The sequence below is a fragment of the Haliotis cracherodii genome, unplaced genomic scaffold (genome assembly GCF_022045235.1).
Source record: "Haliotis cracherodii isolate W230 unplaced genomic scaffold, xgHalCrac1.p SCAF_11, whole genome shotgun sequence".
In the NCBI taxonomy this organism is placed as follows: Eukaryota; Metazoa; Mollusca; class Gastropoda; order Lepetellida; family Haliotidae; genus Haliotis; species Haliotis cracherodii.
The window spans coordinates 34890545-34907280 of NW_027266266.1; the positions used below are offsets into that span (position 1 = coordinate 34890545).

Genomic DNA, 16736 nt, shown 5'->3' on the forward strand with positions numbered 1-16736 from the left:
CCTCGCTTTTAATAAGGTTATGGTGGTGGTTGTGGCATTTGCTCCTAGTCAATATTAAGGTAAGGGGTGTATTCACGGGAGATGCTCCTAGCTTTTATTAAGGTAATAGGGGTGGTTGCAGCATGTGCTCCTAGTCAATATTAAGGTAATGGGTGTATTTACGGGAGGTGCTCCTAGCTTTTATTAAGGTAATGAGGGTGGTTGCGGCATGTGCTCCTAGTCAATATTAAGGTAATGGGTGCATTTACGGGAGGTGCTCCTAGCTTTTATTAAGGTAATGAGGGTGGTTGCGGCATGTGATCCTAGTCAATATCAAGGTAATGGATGTATTCACAGGAGATGCTCCTAGCTATTATTAAGGTTATGGAGGTGGTTGCAGCAGGTGCTCCTAGCTATTATCAAGGTTATGGGGGTGGTTGCAGCTGGTGCTCCTAGATATTATGAAGGTTATGGAGGTGGTTGCAGCAGGTGCTCCTAGCTATTATGAAGGTTATGGAGGTGGTTGCAGCAGGTGCTCCTAGCTATTATTAAGGTTATGGGGGTGGTTGCAGCATGTGCTACTAGCTATTATTAAGGTTATGGAGGTGGTTGCAGTAGGTGCTCCTAGCTATTATGAAGGTTATGGAGGTGGTTGCGGCATGTTCTCCCAGTCAATATTAAGGTAATGGGTGTATCTACGGGAGGTGCTCCAAGCTATCATTAAGGTAATAGGGGTGGTTGTGGCAGGTGCTCCTGGTCAATATTAAGGTAATCGGTGTATTTACGGGAGGTGCTCCTAGCTATCATTAAGGTAATGGGGGTGGTTGTGGTAGGTGCTCCTAGTCAATATTAAGGTAATGGGGGGTTGTTACAGCAGGTGTTCCTAGTTATTAGCAAGGTAATGTGATTGTTGCTATTAAGGTAACCTGGCATTAGGGCAGGTGTTCCTGTTTTATCAAGTCTGATGAATTGGCTATTATATGAAGGAACCTGTTATGAGTGAGTGACTGAGTTTGTTTTAACACCACTTTTAACAGTATTCCAGTTATATCACGGCGTGTCAGCTTAATGTGGGAGGAAAGCCCGAAGTGATGCAGGTCTCAGACGTTTACCACTTCGGTGAAACCCACGAGCACGGGTATGGTGCTGAGAGCGTGTTGTGAAGAGACAGCACCAATAAGTGTTGCGACATGCTACTGCTACAAGACACAGGATAAAAGGTAGAAACCAAACCATTCCTATAAGGAACAAGAGCACTAAAACACTGCAAATCTAATGGAAATGGTCACTTGTAATAAGCAAGGAATAAAATGATTTTCTTTTACTTTTACATGTTCATAAATGTTTTAATGTTATAAAGAAAGTCATCACCATGATTAGAGCAGATAAATAATTACTTTCCACATAAATTCATTATTACAATTTTTCAAATCTGCTTGTTTCTTTTGTCATCTATGCAAGATGACATTGTATAAAATACTGCTCAAAATATTTAATTTGATCTCATAAACAGAGACTACTTTTTAAATACAGGAAGAATCCCTGATAGTGGAAACCTATTGCAAATACTGTGTGAGTGAGTGAGTAGGGTTTTACACCACTTATTCTGCAACATCACAACAGGGGCATCAACCCTGGCCTGTGACATGAAAGCATTATGATGAAGCTGAAACGCTGTGCCCCGGCATCAATGCATTATCAGGACATTTGGGAATACATCTGAGGTATTCTATGCCTTCAATAGTGTAAAACTAAAGACTACAACAGCTTCTTCACAATGTCTTTGAAGTTGATGTCTGAACCAAGCTGGGAAAATGTCTTTCAAATTTGGCATTCTGAACATTAGTTGTAGACCTGGGGCAAACTCTGGATCTCTGAGAATGTCTCCAAGAATCCCTCTGTTTACACTTTCAGTTGGGATATTAACTGTAGATTCTGACTTGAGATCATGATTAATCTTCTGTAGCAATCCAACATCGAGGGATTGTGTCTCAAAAGTCAGCTATTTTCAGCAACCTTGTACAACATTAGCATTTTGATCAAAACTAAACATAAAAAACGTTCATACAAAATTGTATACATGGCATTAGGAAATACTTAATCTTGCAGCATTATTGAATTTGTTTGATTCTAGCTGATAATAAATACATCGTCTCTTGTAATACTGAGTTTGATTTGTTACTTCAGATGGTAACTTGATTGGTTTTACTAACTCAGACAACAATATCAATCTGTATAGAAAAACAAACAAACATAGCTACCAGCAGCTATGGAAGGTTCCATGAAACTTGTCCTAACATCTTTGTACACAAGTTGTCCAACATCTTGAAGTATTCAGCAAAAAAGCTTCTGAGAAAAAGACATCGGCTTGGAGGGCTAATAAATGCCTCAATCCAAAGTTCATGGCAACTGACTGCAGTAAATCTTCATAGGAAGAGTGATGAAAAGTTGAATCCAATATGGTCTCCTCAAAGCCACACTTTCGAACATGTTAAACCACAGTTTTGATGTAGGATGTACAGAGACCATTTGTAGAGAGTTAGGAAGTATTTTCACTTGTAGTTTCACAGAGCGGAAGAAGTACTCTAAAACAACATAAAATGATCTTGGAAAACTTTACATCACATCAAACATGACAACACAAGCACAGGCCAGCCAGCAGACTCTCAGTAACTGCAAACACAGTCAACTGTGACATCACATCAAACATGACAACACAAGCACAGGCCGGCCAGCAGACTCTCAGTAACTGCAAACACAGTCAACTGTGAAATCACATCAAACATGACAACACAAGCACAGGCCGGCCAGCAGACTCTCAGTAACTGCAAACACAGTCAACTGTGACATCACATCAAACATGACAACACACGCACAGGCCGGCCAGCAGACTCTCAGTAACTGCAAACACAGTCAACTGTGACATCACATCAAACATGACAACACAAGCACAGGCCGGCCAGCAGACTCTCAGTAACTGCAAACACAGTCAACTGTGACATCACATCAAACATGACAACACAAGCACAGGCCGGCCAGCAGACTCTCAGTAACTGCAAACACAGTCAACTGTGACATCACATCAAACATGACAACACAAGCACAGGCCGGCCAGCAGACTCTCAGTAACTGCAAACACAGTCAACTGTGACATCACATCAAACATGACAACACACGCACAGGCCGGCCAGCAGACTCTCAGTAACTGCAAACACAGTCAACTGTGACATCACATCAAACATGACAACACAAGCACAGGCCGGCCAGCAGACTCTCAGTAACTGCAAACACAGTCAACTGTGACATCACATCAAACATGACAACACACGCACAGGCCGGCCAGCAGACTCTCAGTAACTGCAAACACAGTCAACTGTGACATCACATCAAACATGACAACACACGCACAGGCCGGCCAGCAGACTCTCAGTAACTGCAAACACAGTCAACTGTGACATCACATCAAACATGACAACACAAGCACAGGCCGGCCAGCAGACTCTCAGTAACTGCAAACACAGTCAACTGTGACATCACATCAAACATGACAACACACATGACAAGACCAGGATGATAAATACTGATTCATTGCTCAGGTCCCTTTTACACTCCAGTACAATCATTCCAAAATATATCTTAGATCTGACTTAAGATTGATGCAAAAAACATTTTCAACACGTAACATGGGTCAGTGTGTCTGACAAAATGTTATGCTATTACACTGTAATATCAAGCAGAAGGTATTTGAAACCAGAAAAATATTACATAAAATTACTACAAGACAAGGTATATCGAACATGGCTGATATAGCAGTGGCATTCCTTCACCTCAGCACAAGTGAACAACAGCACAGTTTCCCTGTGGTGTTTTTCGAAACTGTATGAACACAAATGTATATGACCACATGAACAACAAAAAGAAATATGAATATAGTGTAGAACTTATTTTGTGATGGTGAGACCATGATTTTTCTTAAAGGTAAAGCTAAAGTCTTAAGAATACTGTACCAGCACAGTAAACACATTTAAAGCATTATTAGTTTAATAAACATAAACAACAAAAACACTCATCAACTGTAATAGTGTTGAATAAAATTATTGATGATGTTATAAAAGAGGTGCTGCATACGAAATATGGTAATAAATCATTTACATATTTTTTTTTGTTATCTTAGCACATGTTCTATTTGGCTCTTTAAAATACTATTCACAGGTGTGTACCACCAATGCCATAGTCACAGGTGTGTACCACCAACGCCATAGTCACAGTGTGACTCCCCAATGCTCACTCCACTAGTCAAGTAGCCGATGACATGCACACTGGCCCAACACACCCAATGGGTCTTCTGTGGATGCAGCCACGCTTACATCCAACTATTCTTCTAAAATAAGCTAATTTTCAATCCAGATCAATCTATTTGTTATATAAAAGATTTACTTGGACAGTATGTCAGGATAAAGAGGGAGGCAAAGTCTACACAAAGACTCAATAGGAATAATGTTAAGCTGAAATAGTATATGAAGACCACGTACAGGCATCTCCTTGTATTGTTCACGTTGAGTTGACAAACCCACTTAATGTGTTAGTAAAAATGTACTCAATGCACTGTCATTGTATTGTCAAAGACCATCAAAAACATTCAATTTTACAGGATTCATACAAATCTAAAATAGAGGTTTATTTCAACATTGCCTGTTGTGGGCACACCTGCTGGATGAATTTATAAGTCTGTTTGTCTGTACCACTCCTGTGTATCACTGTTTGTGTTATTTATATGTGTATCATTGTATGTCTGTACCTATGTATCTGTGTATCATTGTATGTCTGTACCTATGTATCTGTGTATCATTGTATGTCTGTACCACTCCTGTGTATCACTGTTTATCTGTACCACTCCTGTGTATCAGTGTTTGTGTGTTATTTATATGTGTATCATTGTATGTCTGTACCACTCCTGTGTATCACTGTCTGTCTGTACCACTCCTGTGTATCACTGTATGTCTGTACCTATGTATCTGTGTATCATTGTATGTCTGTACCACTCCTGTGTATCATTGTATGTCTGTACCTATGTATCTGTGTATCATTGTATGTCTGTACCTATGTATCTGTGTATCACTGTATGTCTGTACCTATGTATCTGTGTATCATTGTATGTCTGTACCACTCCTGTGTATCATTGTATGTCTGTACCTATGTATCTGTGTATCATTGTATGTCTGTACCTATGTATCTGTGTATCACTGTATGTCTGTACCTATGTATCTGTGTATCATTGTATGTCTGTACCACTCCTGTGTATCATTGTATGTCTGTACCTATGTATCTGTGTATCACTGTATGTCTGTACCTATGTATCTGTGTATCACTGTCTGTCTGTACCACTCCTGTGTATCACTGTATGTCTGTACCTATGTATCTGTGTATCATTGTATGTCTGTACCACTCCTGTGTATCATTGTATGTCTGTACCTATGTATCTGTGTATCATTGTATGTCTGTACCTATGTATCTGTGTATCACTGTATGTCTGTACCTATGTATCTGTGTATCATTGTATGTCTGTACCACTCCTGTGTATCATTGTATGTCTGTACCTATGTATCTGTGTATCATTGTATGTCTGTACCTATGTATCTGTGTATCATTGTATGTCTGTGCCTATGTATCTGTGTATCATTGTATGTCTGTACCTATGTATCTGTGTATCATTGTATGTCTGTACCTATGTATCTGTGTTTGTATGTCTGTACCTATGTATCTGTGTTTGTATGTCCATACCTATGTATCTGTGTATCATTGTATGTCTGTACGTATGTATCTGTGTATCACTGTATGAGTTTCCAGCTGTACAACTTGTTGGTCCCATGACACAGCGGTACAACAGACGGTTCCTTTAACTCCCACACTTTGTTGACAGGATTCTCTTCACACATGGCAACAGCACAATATGCCACGCCTGACAACAGCTGGTGAAACTCGGAAGCTTTGCGTACAGGTTTCCCACACAGCTGTCGGGAACATACGTCCAGCGATCCTGCATGTCCGACCATCAGGACATTCCCACCTGAAGATAATAAATAGCTTACATCATTCTTCAATATCTACAATATTAAGGCTTTTGTATACATTGTCGCAGGATTCGCCAATCCAGGATTTCACAAATATGGAGTAAAATACAAATACTAACAATAACATTTCTTTCTTCTTAAAGAGTTTCTTTTATGGCTGCTTTTCAGTAGGGGCAGAGGCCCCTAAAAATGAAAAATAAAAAATGTGTGTCTTTAGGGCAAGAGATTACAATGTGTAACCTGACAGATTGTGGGTCATTGTGCCCTAAAGACGATGATCGCAGATCAAACAGTAAACAACCAACTACGTGACCCTCACTCCTCAATTATTTCTATGATGCTGTGGTATATAGCTGATTGTGGCAGAAAGCAATATTCACTCACTCCCATGTGAGTTACGTGGATCAAGTGTAGACTTGTTGTCCATGAGTAGGCAACTATCACACAGTTGCAGTTATTCAAAACAACAAGTTGGTCAAAGAGAGGACAAAAGAAGCATATAAAATATGTTTAATAAATATGTCACTAAAAGGAAATTGTAAGCAATGAGAAACAGTAAGTAAGGGACTTTGACTTAATGCTGCTTGGGATAGTATTTCCGTTGAAGTTTGAGTTTATGAAGGAGGAAAGCCTAAATTGATGCAGTATTGGGGGTAGAGGGTCCAAGCTTTGGTGAAGCCCATGGGCACAGGTTAGCTGCATCCTCGATTATCCAGGGTATTATATACTGAACCAAATTAAAAACTTCACAATCCTAAAATTTTAACATTTTGACCAGTTATCATTGTGGGCCATTATTGTGTATTTAAACAGTAATGGCCACGTATTGTCTTCAGATAACACCCATTTTGTGCAGGTGAATCGATCAAAATCATGTGCACAGCACTATAGTGGCAAAAGTGGTTTCTCACGTGCAACTGGTCACGTGGCCATAATACCGCACGTGTTTTCAGCCATACTTGTTAGCAGTCATTAACAAAAAAAGAAAAACACAAGAAAACAAAAGTCTTTACGGCCATTTGTCATGCCACGCCTTTCAAATGTGCAACGTGAACGTGCCATGAGCTTGTTGCCGAAGGGAACGTCCTTAGCTGAAGTCGCAAGGACGATATGGGTTGTAGTCGACGGACTGTTTATGATTTACAGACGCATCTACATCAAACGGGTACCACCGCTGATCACTCTCGGCCAGGTCGACCATGTGTGACATCACATGCAGAGGATCGTCAGATTGTGTTACGTCACCTTGACGGCTACATCAACCAGAAATGAACTGTTTAGGGGTAGACGGAGTGCGCACACTGTTCGAAACCGTTTGAGAACTGCTCACCTTCAAGCACGACGGCCATACTGCAAGCTGATTGTGACTCAATTACTCAATTACGTCAACGTCAATTGTGGGCACAGCGACACTTACGATTAACTCAGAGGAGTGATAAATTCCGGTTTAATCTTCGATTTGCTGATGGTAGGGCGAGGGTGTGGAGGCGCCGTCATGAACGTAACACCCAGTGTTGTGTACAGGAAGTTGACAGATTTCGAGGCGGAAGTGTCATGGTGTGGGGTGCTTTCTGTGGCAATGCACGTTCTAGGCTTCTTGTCATCTGTGGCAACCTCAACACTGCTGCTTACCGCAACCAGGTACTGGGACAAGAACTTCTGCCTTTTATGGCAGCACATGGACCCAGTTTGATCTTCCATCGTGACAATGCCAGACCCCACACAGCAATTTTGACAAGGAATTTCCTTCAAAATTGCGGGAGTCAACGTCATGGACTGGCCGTCAAGGTCTCCCGACCTCAATCCCATCGAACACGTCTAGGATGCTCTTGGCAGAAGTCTGCGCACTCTCCAGAACCAACCACAGAATTTGCAAGATCTTGGCACCATTTTGCAGCAATAATGGCGTCGTCTTCCCAATCATGTGTTCACAAGCATCACAAGGTCCATGCGGAGGCGCTGTGTGGCAGTTGTCAACGCACATGGTGGCCATACACGCTACTGAACTTGTGTGCCATCAGATTCTCGTGCTTGGGACATGATTTAAACTGTTGATGTTATTACCGAATACCATAGGTGCTTGGAACAAATTATGGTTACCACCGTTATTAAAATCCTCCTTTGGACATTAATGATTAAAAATTACCTTCTCTGATGCATTTGTTCGTTGTATATCATATATGGGATTACTATTTAAAATGTGAAGTTTTTAATATGACTCAGTTTATATTTGTTGTATTGAGATAAGAATCCCACTTCACTGTCACAGCTTCACCATCTTCTTCCCTCTAATAAGCAACATCCCACACCAACTCACAGCAGTGTTATTGATTGGGTGTCCAGGTAGAGGAGAAAACACACCTCCAAGGCTTTGCTTTGTTGTTGTGTGGGTTGTGTCTTATAAACCATCAAAAGAGTTTAATTTAAGCAAAAAATCTAATTCACATTTGGTGCGTTATAACGAGACAATTGCAAAGCCTGTCCATATATATGATTGTTGAGTGTCGATTTAAGAACATTGAAACACCATGTACAAATGTCATTAACTACTCACCTCACACCAGGTCTTACTAGGAACAAGCAAAACCTCCCACCAGGTCTTACTAGGAACAAGAAAAACCTCCCACCAGGTCTAACTAGGAACAAGCAAAACCTCACACCAGGTCTTACTAGGAACAAGCAAAACCTCCCACCAGGTCTTACTAGGAACAAGCAAAACCTCACACCAGGTCTAACTAGGAACAAGCAAAACCTCACACCAGGTCTTACTAGGAACAAGCAAAACCTTATACCATAGATCACTAGGAACAAGCAAAACATCACACCAGGTCTTACTAGGAACAAGCAAAACCTCCTACCATGGATCACTAGGAACAAGCAAAACCTCATACCATGGATCACTAGGAACAAGCAAAACCTCATACCATGGATCACTAGGAACAAGCAAAATCCACACCATGTCTTACGAGGAACAAGCAAAACTTCATACCAGGTCTTACTAGGAACAAGCAAAACCTCCTGAGAGGTTACTACAAGATAGGAAGATACCTACAATGCAATAGGCACAAGTGGCAGTAGGTTAATAATTTTAGTGACAGGTCAAACGAATGAGACTGAAAATAAAAACCCTGGTAGCCAAAGAGTCCAGGGTATTATCAAAACAAAAAGGAGATATCATACCCTGAATATCTGAGGATGGGTCAGCTGCTGACAAACCATGCAGGCACCATAGTCAATGCAAATGTGGGACTTGATCCTGAAACTCAAGTCCCCAAATAGAGTCAGGCCAGAATTTGTTTTCCTTACCTTCTGGTTCATGTTTGCGGAGAGCATACTTGACGAAGTTTGCATTTCTTGTGTAGAACTCATCAACACTCTCCTCCACATTCAGCTTCTTGACGTCCATGAACGGTACGTGTGAAGTGTCGATGTTGAAGCCGTTCCTAGCCAGGTCCGCTGGGCTCATCCACTTGGGTATGACAGGGTTGTACCATCCCAGCCACTCAAACAACACTGGCTCAATACAGATCTTACAGGACAGGCCTAAAGCTGGAAGCACATGCAAGTTGACAACATCACTAGGTAGTACAGTATCACAAATAAACTGTTTGTGCTGTTTGCACAACTACATAAAATTGATTATTCAGGATATTAGTATACTTATTCTGACACAACATATTGCAATTTCCCTCTGGACTTCGATCCAATAACACAGAACCCAAAACGTGCCTTTTCCTCCAATGGGGCGCCCCGAGCCCTTGGTTACGAACAGGAGTTATCTGTCCCTGATCCCTTCACTGTCTTCTCATCAGCGCTTTGTGTGAACATCAGATTGGGGACGGACGGGAGGGTCTTGTTTTGTCAGGATAAGTTTGCTAACATTATAATAATTATGTAAAATAAAATTCATGTATATTATTTCTTATCCTGACACAACACATTACAATGCTTATCTCCGAGATGGCAGCAGGGTCTGCAACTTGTGGTATCGGTAACAACCTTGATTGTGTCTGGATTAGGCTATGCACAGCGGGGCACCCTCTTCACACTCATCCCGTATCACTTGTGACATCCAATACTTGACGCCCGCAGGATAGGAACTATAGGATGTAGCACATAACAATCTTAGCCCTTCAATCCCTCAGAATATTTATTGAGCCAAATGTGACACAAGGAAAATATCTGGCAACACCCTGAAAAGGTGCTGGAGCTAGTGGTTTGAGGGACCCGCAGATTACATCTGGAACAGGTGAAGCGCAACAGATGGGCTCACAACCCTAATCCCGTAGCACCTTACTCCACATCCTTACTCTAACATGTAAGACTACGCTCCATGTCTGAGTACCTGTCAGTCTCCGATATGTGATGCCTGGAGCATCAGAACAAAGGATGTATTGTATAACAACCCAAGCCCAACAATTCCTCAGACTATTTCTTAAGCCATGTGTGATACAAGAGAAATATGTGGCAATGTAATATGTACAGTGAAGATGGGTCTATGAAAACACAGCAGGATCCAACATTGTTCGTAAGGTGAACAGAACGGAGGAACGACATAAGATATTGTCAAACAAAATTTATTCATGAATGGTAATCTGGATATATAGTGTCAAAATCAATGACACCAACATGGGACAGCTAACAGCTGTGGCGGGACAAGTGGCCTGAACTGATGAACACCCTCTATGTCTCTGAAAGAGAGGTTCCTCAGATAGTAGTTGGCCAATGTTGTGTCAGTGCACCAAAAACATCCCTTGATAACATCCATCACCTTCCTGTTGGTATGCACGATATTGTCCTTATCGCCCGTCCTGGGGACTGAGGACACCAAATATCTCTCATTGTGTCTTGTTCGAGCGCTAAGGTGTTACTTGGAACAAAATAGTTCCAAGGAACACCTTAGCTCTCGAACAAGACACAATGAGAGATATTTGGTGTCCTCAGTCCCCAGGACAGGCGATAAGGACAATATCGTGAACCACCGATTATCCTCTTCCAACCACTGGTTTTTAGCCACAAAATCCTACATACGGCACAAGTGAATCCTATCATCTGGACCCCTGTCAAACTGAATATGAGTGAAGTCCAAAGCATGTATTTCACCAATACAAGTTGCCACAGCCAATGCTATGAGAAAATCTTTTGAGTTACAAACTGTAATTCAGCCTGCTCCATGGGTTCCTAGGGTCATGAGACCAAAGGTGATATAAAATAAACATTCAAAATATTATAACATTACAATACACAGATACAACAGAATACCAGGTAAGTACAATCTGAAATATGACATACTCCTATTATCTACTAACCTTTAACGACTTCTGAGGCTGTCTGTACACACCTTAGCGCCGGGGAGCAGTACACGAAGGAGATGGGTACAGAAGCTGTCTTCAGAGCATCCCCTGGGCAAGGAAATACAAGGTGTGTGATGGGATTTCATACATCTAAAATGTACTGAACTGGATTACACATACATATGTATTTTGCATGTATTGTTCCACAGTGAAGACTCACCTGTAAGATGTGCTTGTACCTTACCCATCTCAGTCAATGGGCAGTCTTTTATGTACTCCAGGTAGGTGTTTCGGGTCATCATTGTCTTAGGGAGGTTGAGGTTAACTCGTTTGTAGTTACCTGCAGATTCAAACATATAACCAGTTCATAGATCTTCCGAAAGGCAGACAACAAGTATTATCCTGATGAATCAAGTTCTTACCAATGACCAGTTCATCATTAACACAGCTAAGGGTACAAAATTACATTCATTATCTAATTTCTGTTAACACATAAAAGTGAACTCATATACAATAACAGTGAATCTTTCTGTCCAGAAAGGACCACGTAGTGGACCAGGCAAACATACTTTCAGTACAAAAATCTTGAATATGGTGTATAATGAGTATTGTCTTTCTGTATATGAAGGTGTTCCCAGGGGATGAGGTCCAGATGAACAGTACCCAGACCTACAGTCATCATCTTGAAGGTGAGGTCCAGATGAACAGTACCCAGGCCTACAGTCATCAACTTGAAGGTGAGGTCCAGATGAACAGTACCCAGACCTACAGTCATCATCTTGAAGGTGAGGTCCAGATGAACAGTACCCAGACCTACAGTCATCATCTTGAAGGTGAGGTCCAGATGGACAGTACCCAGACCTACAGTCATCAACTTGAAGGTGAGGTCCAGATGAACAGTACCCAGACCTACAGTCATCAACTTGAAAGTGAGGTCCAGATGAACAGTACCCAGACCTACAGTCATCAACTCAAAGGTGAGGTCCAGATGAACAGTACCCAGACCTACAGTCATCAACTTGAAGGTGAGGTCCAGATGAACAGTACCCAGACCTACAGTCATCATCTTGAAGGCAAGGTCCAGATGAACACTGTTCAGGCCTACAGTCATCATCTTAAAGGCAAGGTCCAGATGAACAGTACCCAGACCTACAGTCATCAACTTGAAGGCAAGGTCCAGATGAACACTGTTCACGCCTACGCTCATCATCTTGAAGGCAAGGTCCAGATAAACAGTACCCAGACCTACAGTCATCAACTTGAAGGTGAGGTCCAGATGAACAGTACCCAGACCTACAGTCATCAACTTGAAGGTGAGGTCCAGATGAACAGTGTTTAGACCTACGTCATCATCTTAAAGGCAAGGTCCAGATGAACAGTACCCAGACCTACAGTCATCAACTTGAAGGCAAGGTCCAGATGAACACTGTTCATGCCTACGCTCATCAACTTGAAGGTGAGGTCCAGATGAACAGTACCCAGACCTACAGTCATCAACTTGAAGGCAAGGTCCAGATGAACACTGTTCACGCCTACGCTCATCAACTTGAAGGTGAGGTCCAGATGAACAGTACCCAGACCTACAGTCATCAACTTGAAGGTGAGGTCCAGATGAACAGTACCCAGACCTACAGTCATCAACTTGAAGGCAAGGTCCAGATGAACACTGTTCACGCCTACGCTCATCAACTTGAAGGTGAGGTCCAGATGAACAGTACCCAGACCTACAGTCATCAACTTGAAGGCAAGGTCCAGATGAACAGTACCCAGACCTACAGTCATCAACTTGAAGGTGAGGTCCAGATGAACAGTACCCAGACCTACAGTCATCAACTTGAAGGCAAGGTCCAGATGAACACTGTTCACGCCTACGCTCATCAACTTGAAGGTGAGGTCCAGATGAACAGTACCCAGACCTACAGTCATCAACTTGAAGGTGAGGTCCAGATGAACAGTACCCAGACCTACAGTCATCAACTTGAAGGTGAGGTCCAGATGAACAGTGTTTAGACCTACGTCATCATCTTAAAGGCAAGGTCCAGATGAACAGTACCCAGACCTACAGTCATCAACTTGAAGGCAAGGTCCAGATGAACAGTACCCAGACCTACAGTCATCAACTTGAAGGCAAGGTCCAGATGAACACTGTTCACGCCTACGCTCATCATCTTGAAGGCAAGGTCCAGATGAACAGTACCCAGACCTACAGTCATCAACTTCAAGGTGAGGTCCAGATGAACAGTACCCAGACCTACAGTCATCAACTTGAAGGTGAGGTCCAGATGAACAGTACCCAGACCTACAGTCATCAACTTGAAAGTGAGGTCCAGATGAACAGTACCCAGACCTAAAGTCACCATCTTAAAGGCAAGGTCCAGATGAACACTGTTCACGCCTACGCTCATCATCTTGAAGGCAAGGTCCAGATGAACAGTACCCAGACCTACAGTCATCAACTTGAAGGTGAGGTCCAGATGAACAGTACCCAGACCTACAGTCATCAACTTGAAGGTGAGGTCCAGATGAACAGTACCCAGACCTACAGTCATCAACTTGAAGGTGAGGTCCAGATGAACAGTACCCAGACCTACAGTCATCATCTTAAAGGCAAGGTCCAGATGAACAGTACCCAGACCTACAGTCATCAACTTGAAGGCAAGGTCCAGATGAACACTGTTCACGCCTACGCTCATCATCTTGAAGGCAAGGTCCAGATGAACAGTACCCAGACCTACAGTCATCATCTTGAAGGCAAGGTCCAGATGAACAGTGTTCAGACCTACAGTCATCATCTTGAAGGTGAGGTCCAGATGAACAGTGTTCAGACCTACAGGGTTTTTTTTAAATCTTTGATTATATTTATACGCAGACGATGTTTTCCGAGGACTACTGTCTTAATAAACGCAATTTTCCATGTTTCCGCAGAGATTTCATATCCCTGCATATCCGATCAAGACCCTTTAACCATGACAAAGAATCCTCGCAAATTCTGGTCTTTGGTCACCTCACTTTTACAACCCATTTTTGCACAGAACTAATCAGTAATCCCTTGTGAAGATACAATGCCAAGATTTTACAGCAACGTCCTTACCCACTTCGTCATAGCACTTGTCACACCAGTCACGGCCGAAAACAAAGTCACATCTTTCCCCATGCCGCATGATGAAAAGCTTCCTGGGACTCTTGTTCTGGGCTGCAGCATCCCTCTGCTTCTTGTTCTTGATCACCTGCACACAAGGAGTGAGTCCACTTATGCTGCTAAAAATACTGTATCATGGTTAGTTCTGGATATTGCTCAGAATATTCATACATTCATTCAATACCCTTTGTTAAAAAATTACCTTACAAAACACTACAAGATGTTTATGAAAATACAAAAAGGTGGTTCTCAGGCAATGGCTTTTGAAAAAAAGTGCAGGCAGGCTAACTGTTTTATTTTGGGGGGATGTCCCTACATAAATGTATTCCTTGATAAGTAAAATACTGAAAAATTTGTCTCTTAGTACAATATGAAGCACCTTGAAGCCGTCACCAAGCTAACTCTTCATGCAGGAAGGCCCAACTTTTGTTCTTTTGTCAATCACAGAACTCAACTTGTTTGCATCTTCATGTTAGCCAATGTACACCATCAAGAGCACACACCATGTTTACCAACCAGTCAACCAGCTTTGTGTGTTTTCATAGACAACGCATACATGTTCTCATGGTCACCTTCACCAGCTTTTTAAATATCAAGCGAATAAGTGTTCATTTTCTTGATACAATCTTACAATCTCACAATATTTGACAACCATTTGACGTCTGGTGTGTGCATAATACATGTATACAATGAGCTATGATTGGAGTATTTAATATCAGATATTTGCCAACTTTTACTTTTATTTTAAAAGACTTTATGATAATGCAGCGGTGCCTGAGAACCAAGACTATTTTCTGTCAGCCAAAGTGAGGTTTGACATGTCATGATTTCAGGCTGACATGAGGAAACAGATCAAATTTAGTGAAGCATAAACATTAATTATGACAACAGATGCACAAACCTTTCAAATTATAGACATCAAATTAGTGTCCAATGTTTTATGAATTGCTCAATCACTAGTCAGTGTCTGGCAGCTAATGTGGGACTAAATCCAAAGTGACACAAGTCAGATACGTTTTCCACTTCCGTGAAACCCAGGAGATGGATCAATAACAGAGCGAATCTTGAGAGTGAGTGAGTGAGTGAGTGAGGGGTTCTCTGACACCCTCAGGAATATTCCACCCACATAGTGGCAAGAGGATATATAAAATGGACGTCAGCCTTCACACATTGTATTCATGTGGGAAACTCAACCCAGAGACAGTGAAATTATTCACAGAGCCTGATATCAGAATTAGGTTGTCCCACTTTTATCAAAGAAATAGAAAAGCCACATAGGTGTATGTAAATAGGAATCACCCACCTTGGCATACATGTCTTCATTCTTTTCTTCTTGCCAGAGATTGTCATAGTCCCCCTCGACTGAACCGTTTGTTGTCACTGCCGATGCTGTCTGACCACTCTTTGGATGATATTCATGCAAAGGCAATGACCTTGAAACAATCATCATGAAATGTTTTTTACAAAGTTTAGATATGAAGAAAATATTCATACCTGAATACCTATAATCCTAATGTTTTCCAACAGAGAGAAAACAGCTCCAAGATTCAGCACACCCCAACACCCCTAGATTTCTCTGGGAACTTTTAAAGGCCATGATAAAATTGTTACCAGCTTCTCCTCCCCGTCCGACTTTCTCAAAACCCTCCGCCTCAGAACATTATATTCTGAGTCTTTGTCATGATCAATTCATCGCCCATGAAACTAAAAGCTGACTTGTTTACGACTTTGAACATCCACAACAGCCTAACCATTAACATTTCTTTTAGTATTATGCTCAATCAAAAACTAAATCATACGAATATGACTGTCAGGACACCATAGCTGGGTTCTTCTGTGCAAAGTTTCAGCTGCACAGGAGTTGAGGTTTTCAGAGGAGATTACTTTAACTGAACTTCAACCAGTATACCAAACAGGTGAGATGTAAATGTCTCACCGATGCAGTGTCCATGTCCATGTTTCGGCTGTGCGCGTCGTGAACACCCCCGGGAACATTCCAGTGTTCCCGGTCAGCCAGGAAGTGCCTTTGAACCATCCATCCTTACTGCGACTTACTTCCTCTGGGTCCATGAACACAAAGTCCTGATCGATGAGTTCCAGCTCATCAGTTAACAGAGGGGCGTATGCCTTCAACACCTTGCGTACCTGCACAACACAGAAACTACAATCAGGTACTGAAACTAATTGCACACACAACTGTATATAGTCTGATTGCACTCACACCGTGGCACAAACTGATTGCACTTACACAGG

At 41.9% G+C, this 16736-nt stretch overlaps 1 protein-coding gene across 2 annotated transcripts in view; it reads right to left on the minus strand.

The window, feature by feature from the left end:
* Positions 1 to 5499: 5499 nt before the first annotated feature.
* LOC139455699 (ubiquitin-associated and SH3 domain-containing protein B-like) overlaps positions 5500 to 16736 on the minus strand; it is a 29358-nt gene continuing 18121 nt past the window's right edge. For both annotated transcript variants that reach the window (XM_071237250.1, XM_071237251.1), the window contains 7 exons: positions 16420 to 16628; positions 15787 to 15916; positions 14436 to 14571; positions 11565 to 11684; positions 11360 to 11452; positions 9357 to 9599; positions 5500 to 6046 (listed from right to left, as the gene is read on the minus strand). In XM_071237250.1, the coding sequence (XP_071093351.1) occupies positions 5808 to 6046; positions 9357 to 9599; positions 11360 to 11452; positions 11565 to 11684; positions 14436 to 14571; positions 15787 to 15916; positions 16420 to 16628 (1170 nt within the window). In that variant the 3' untranslated portion in view covers positions 5500 to 5807. The remainder of the gene's footprint in view (positions 6047 to 9356; positions 9600 to 11359; positions 11453 to 11564; positions 11685 to 14435; positions 14572 to 15786; positions 15917 to 16419; positions 16629 to 16736) is intronic.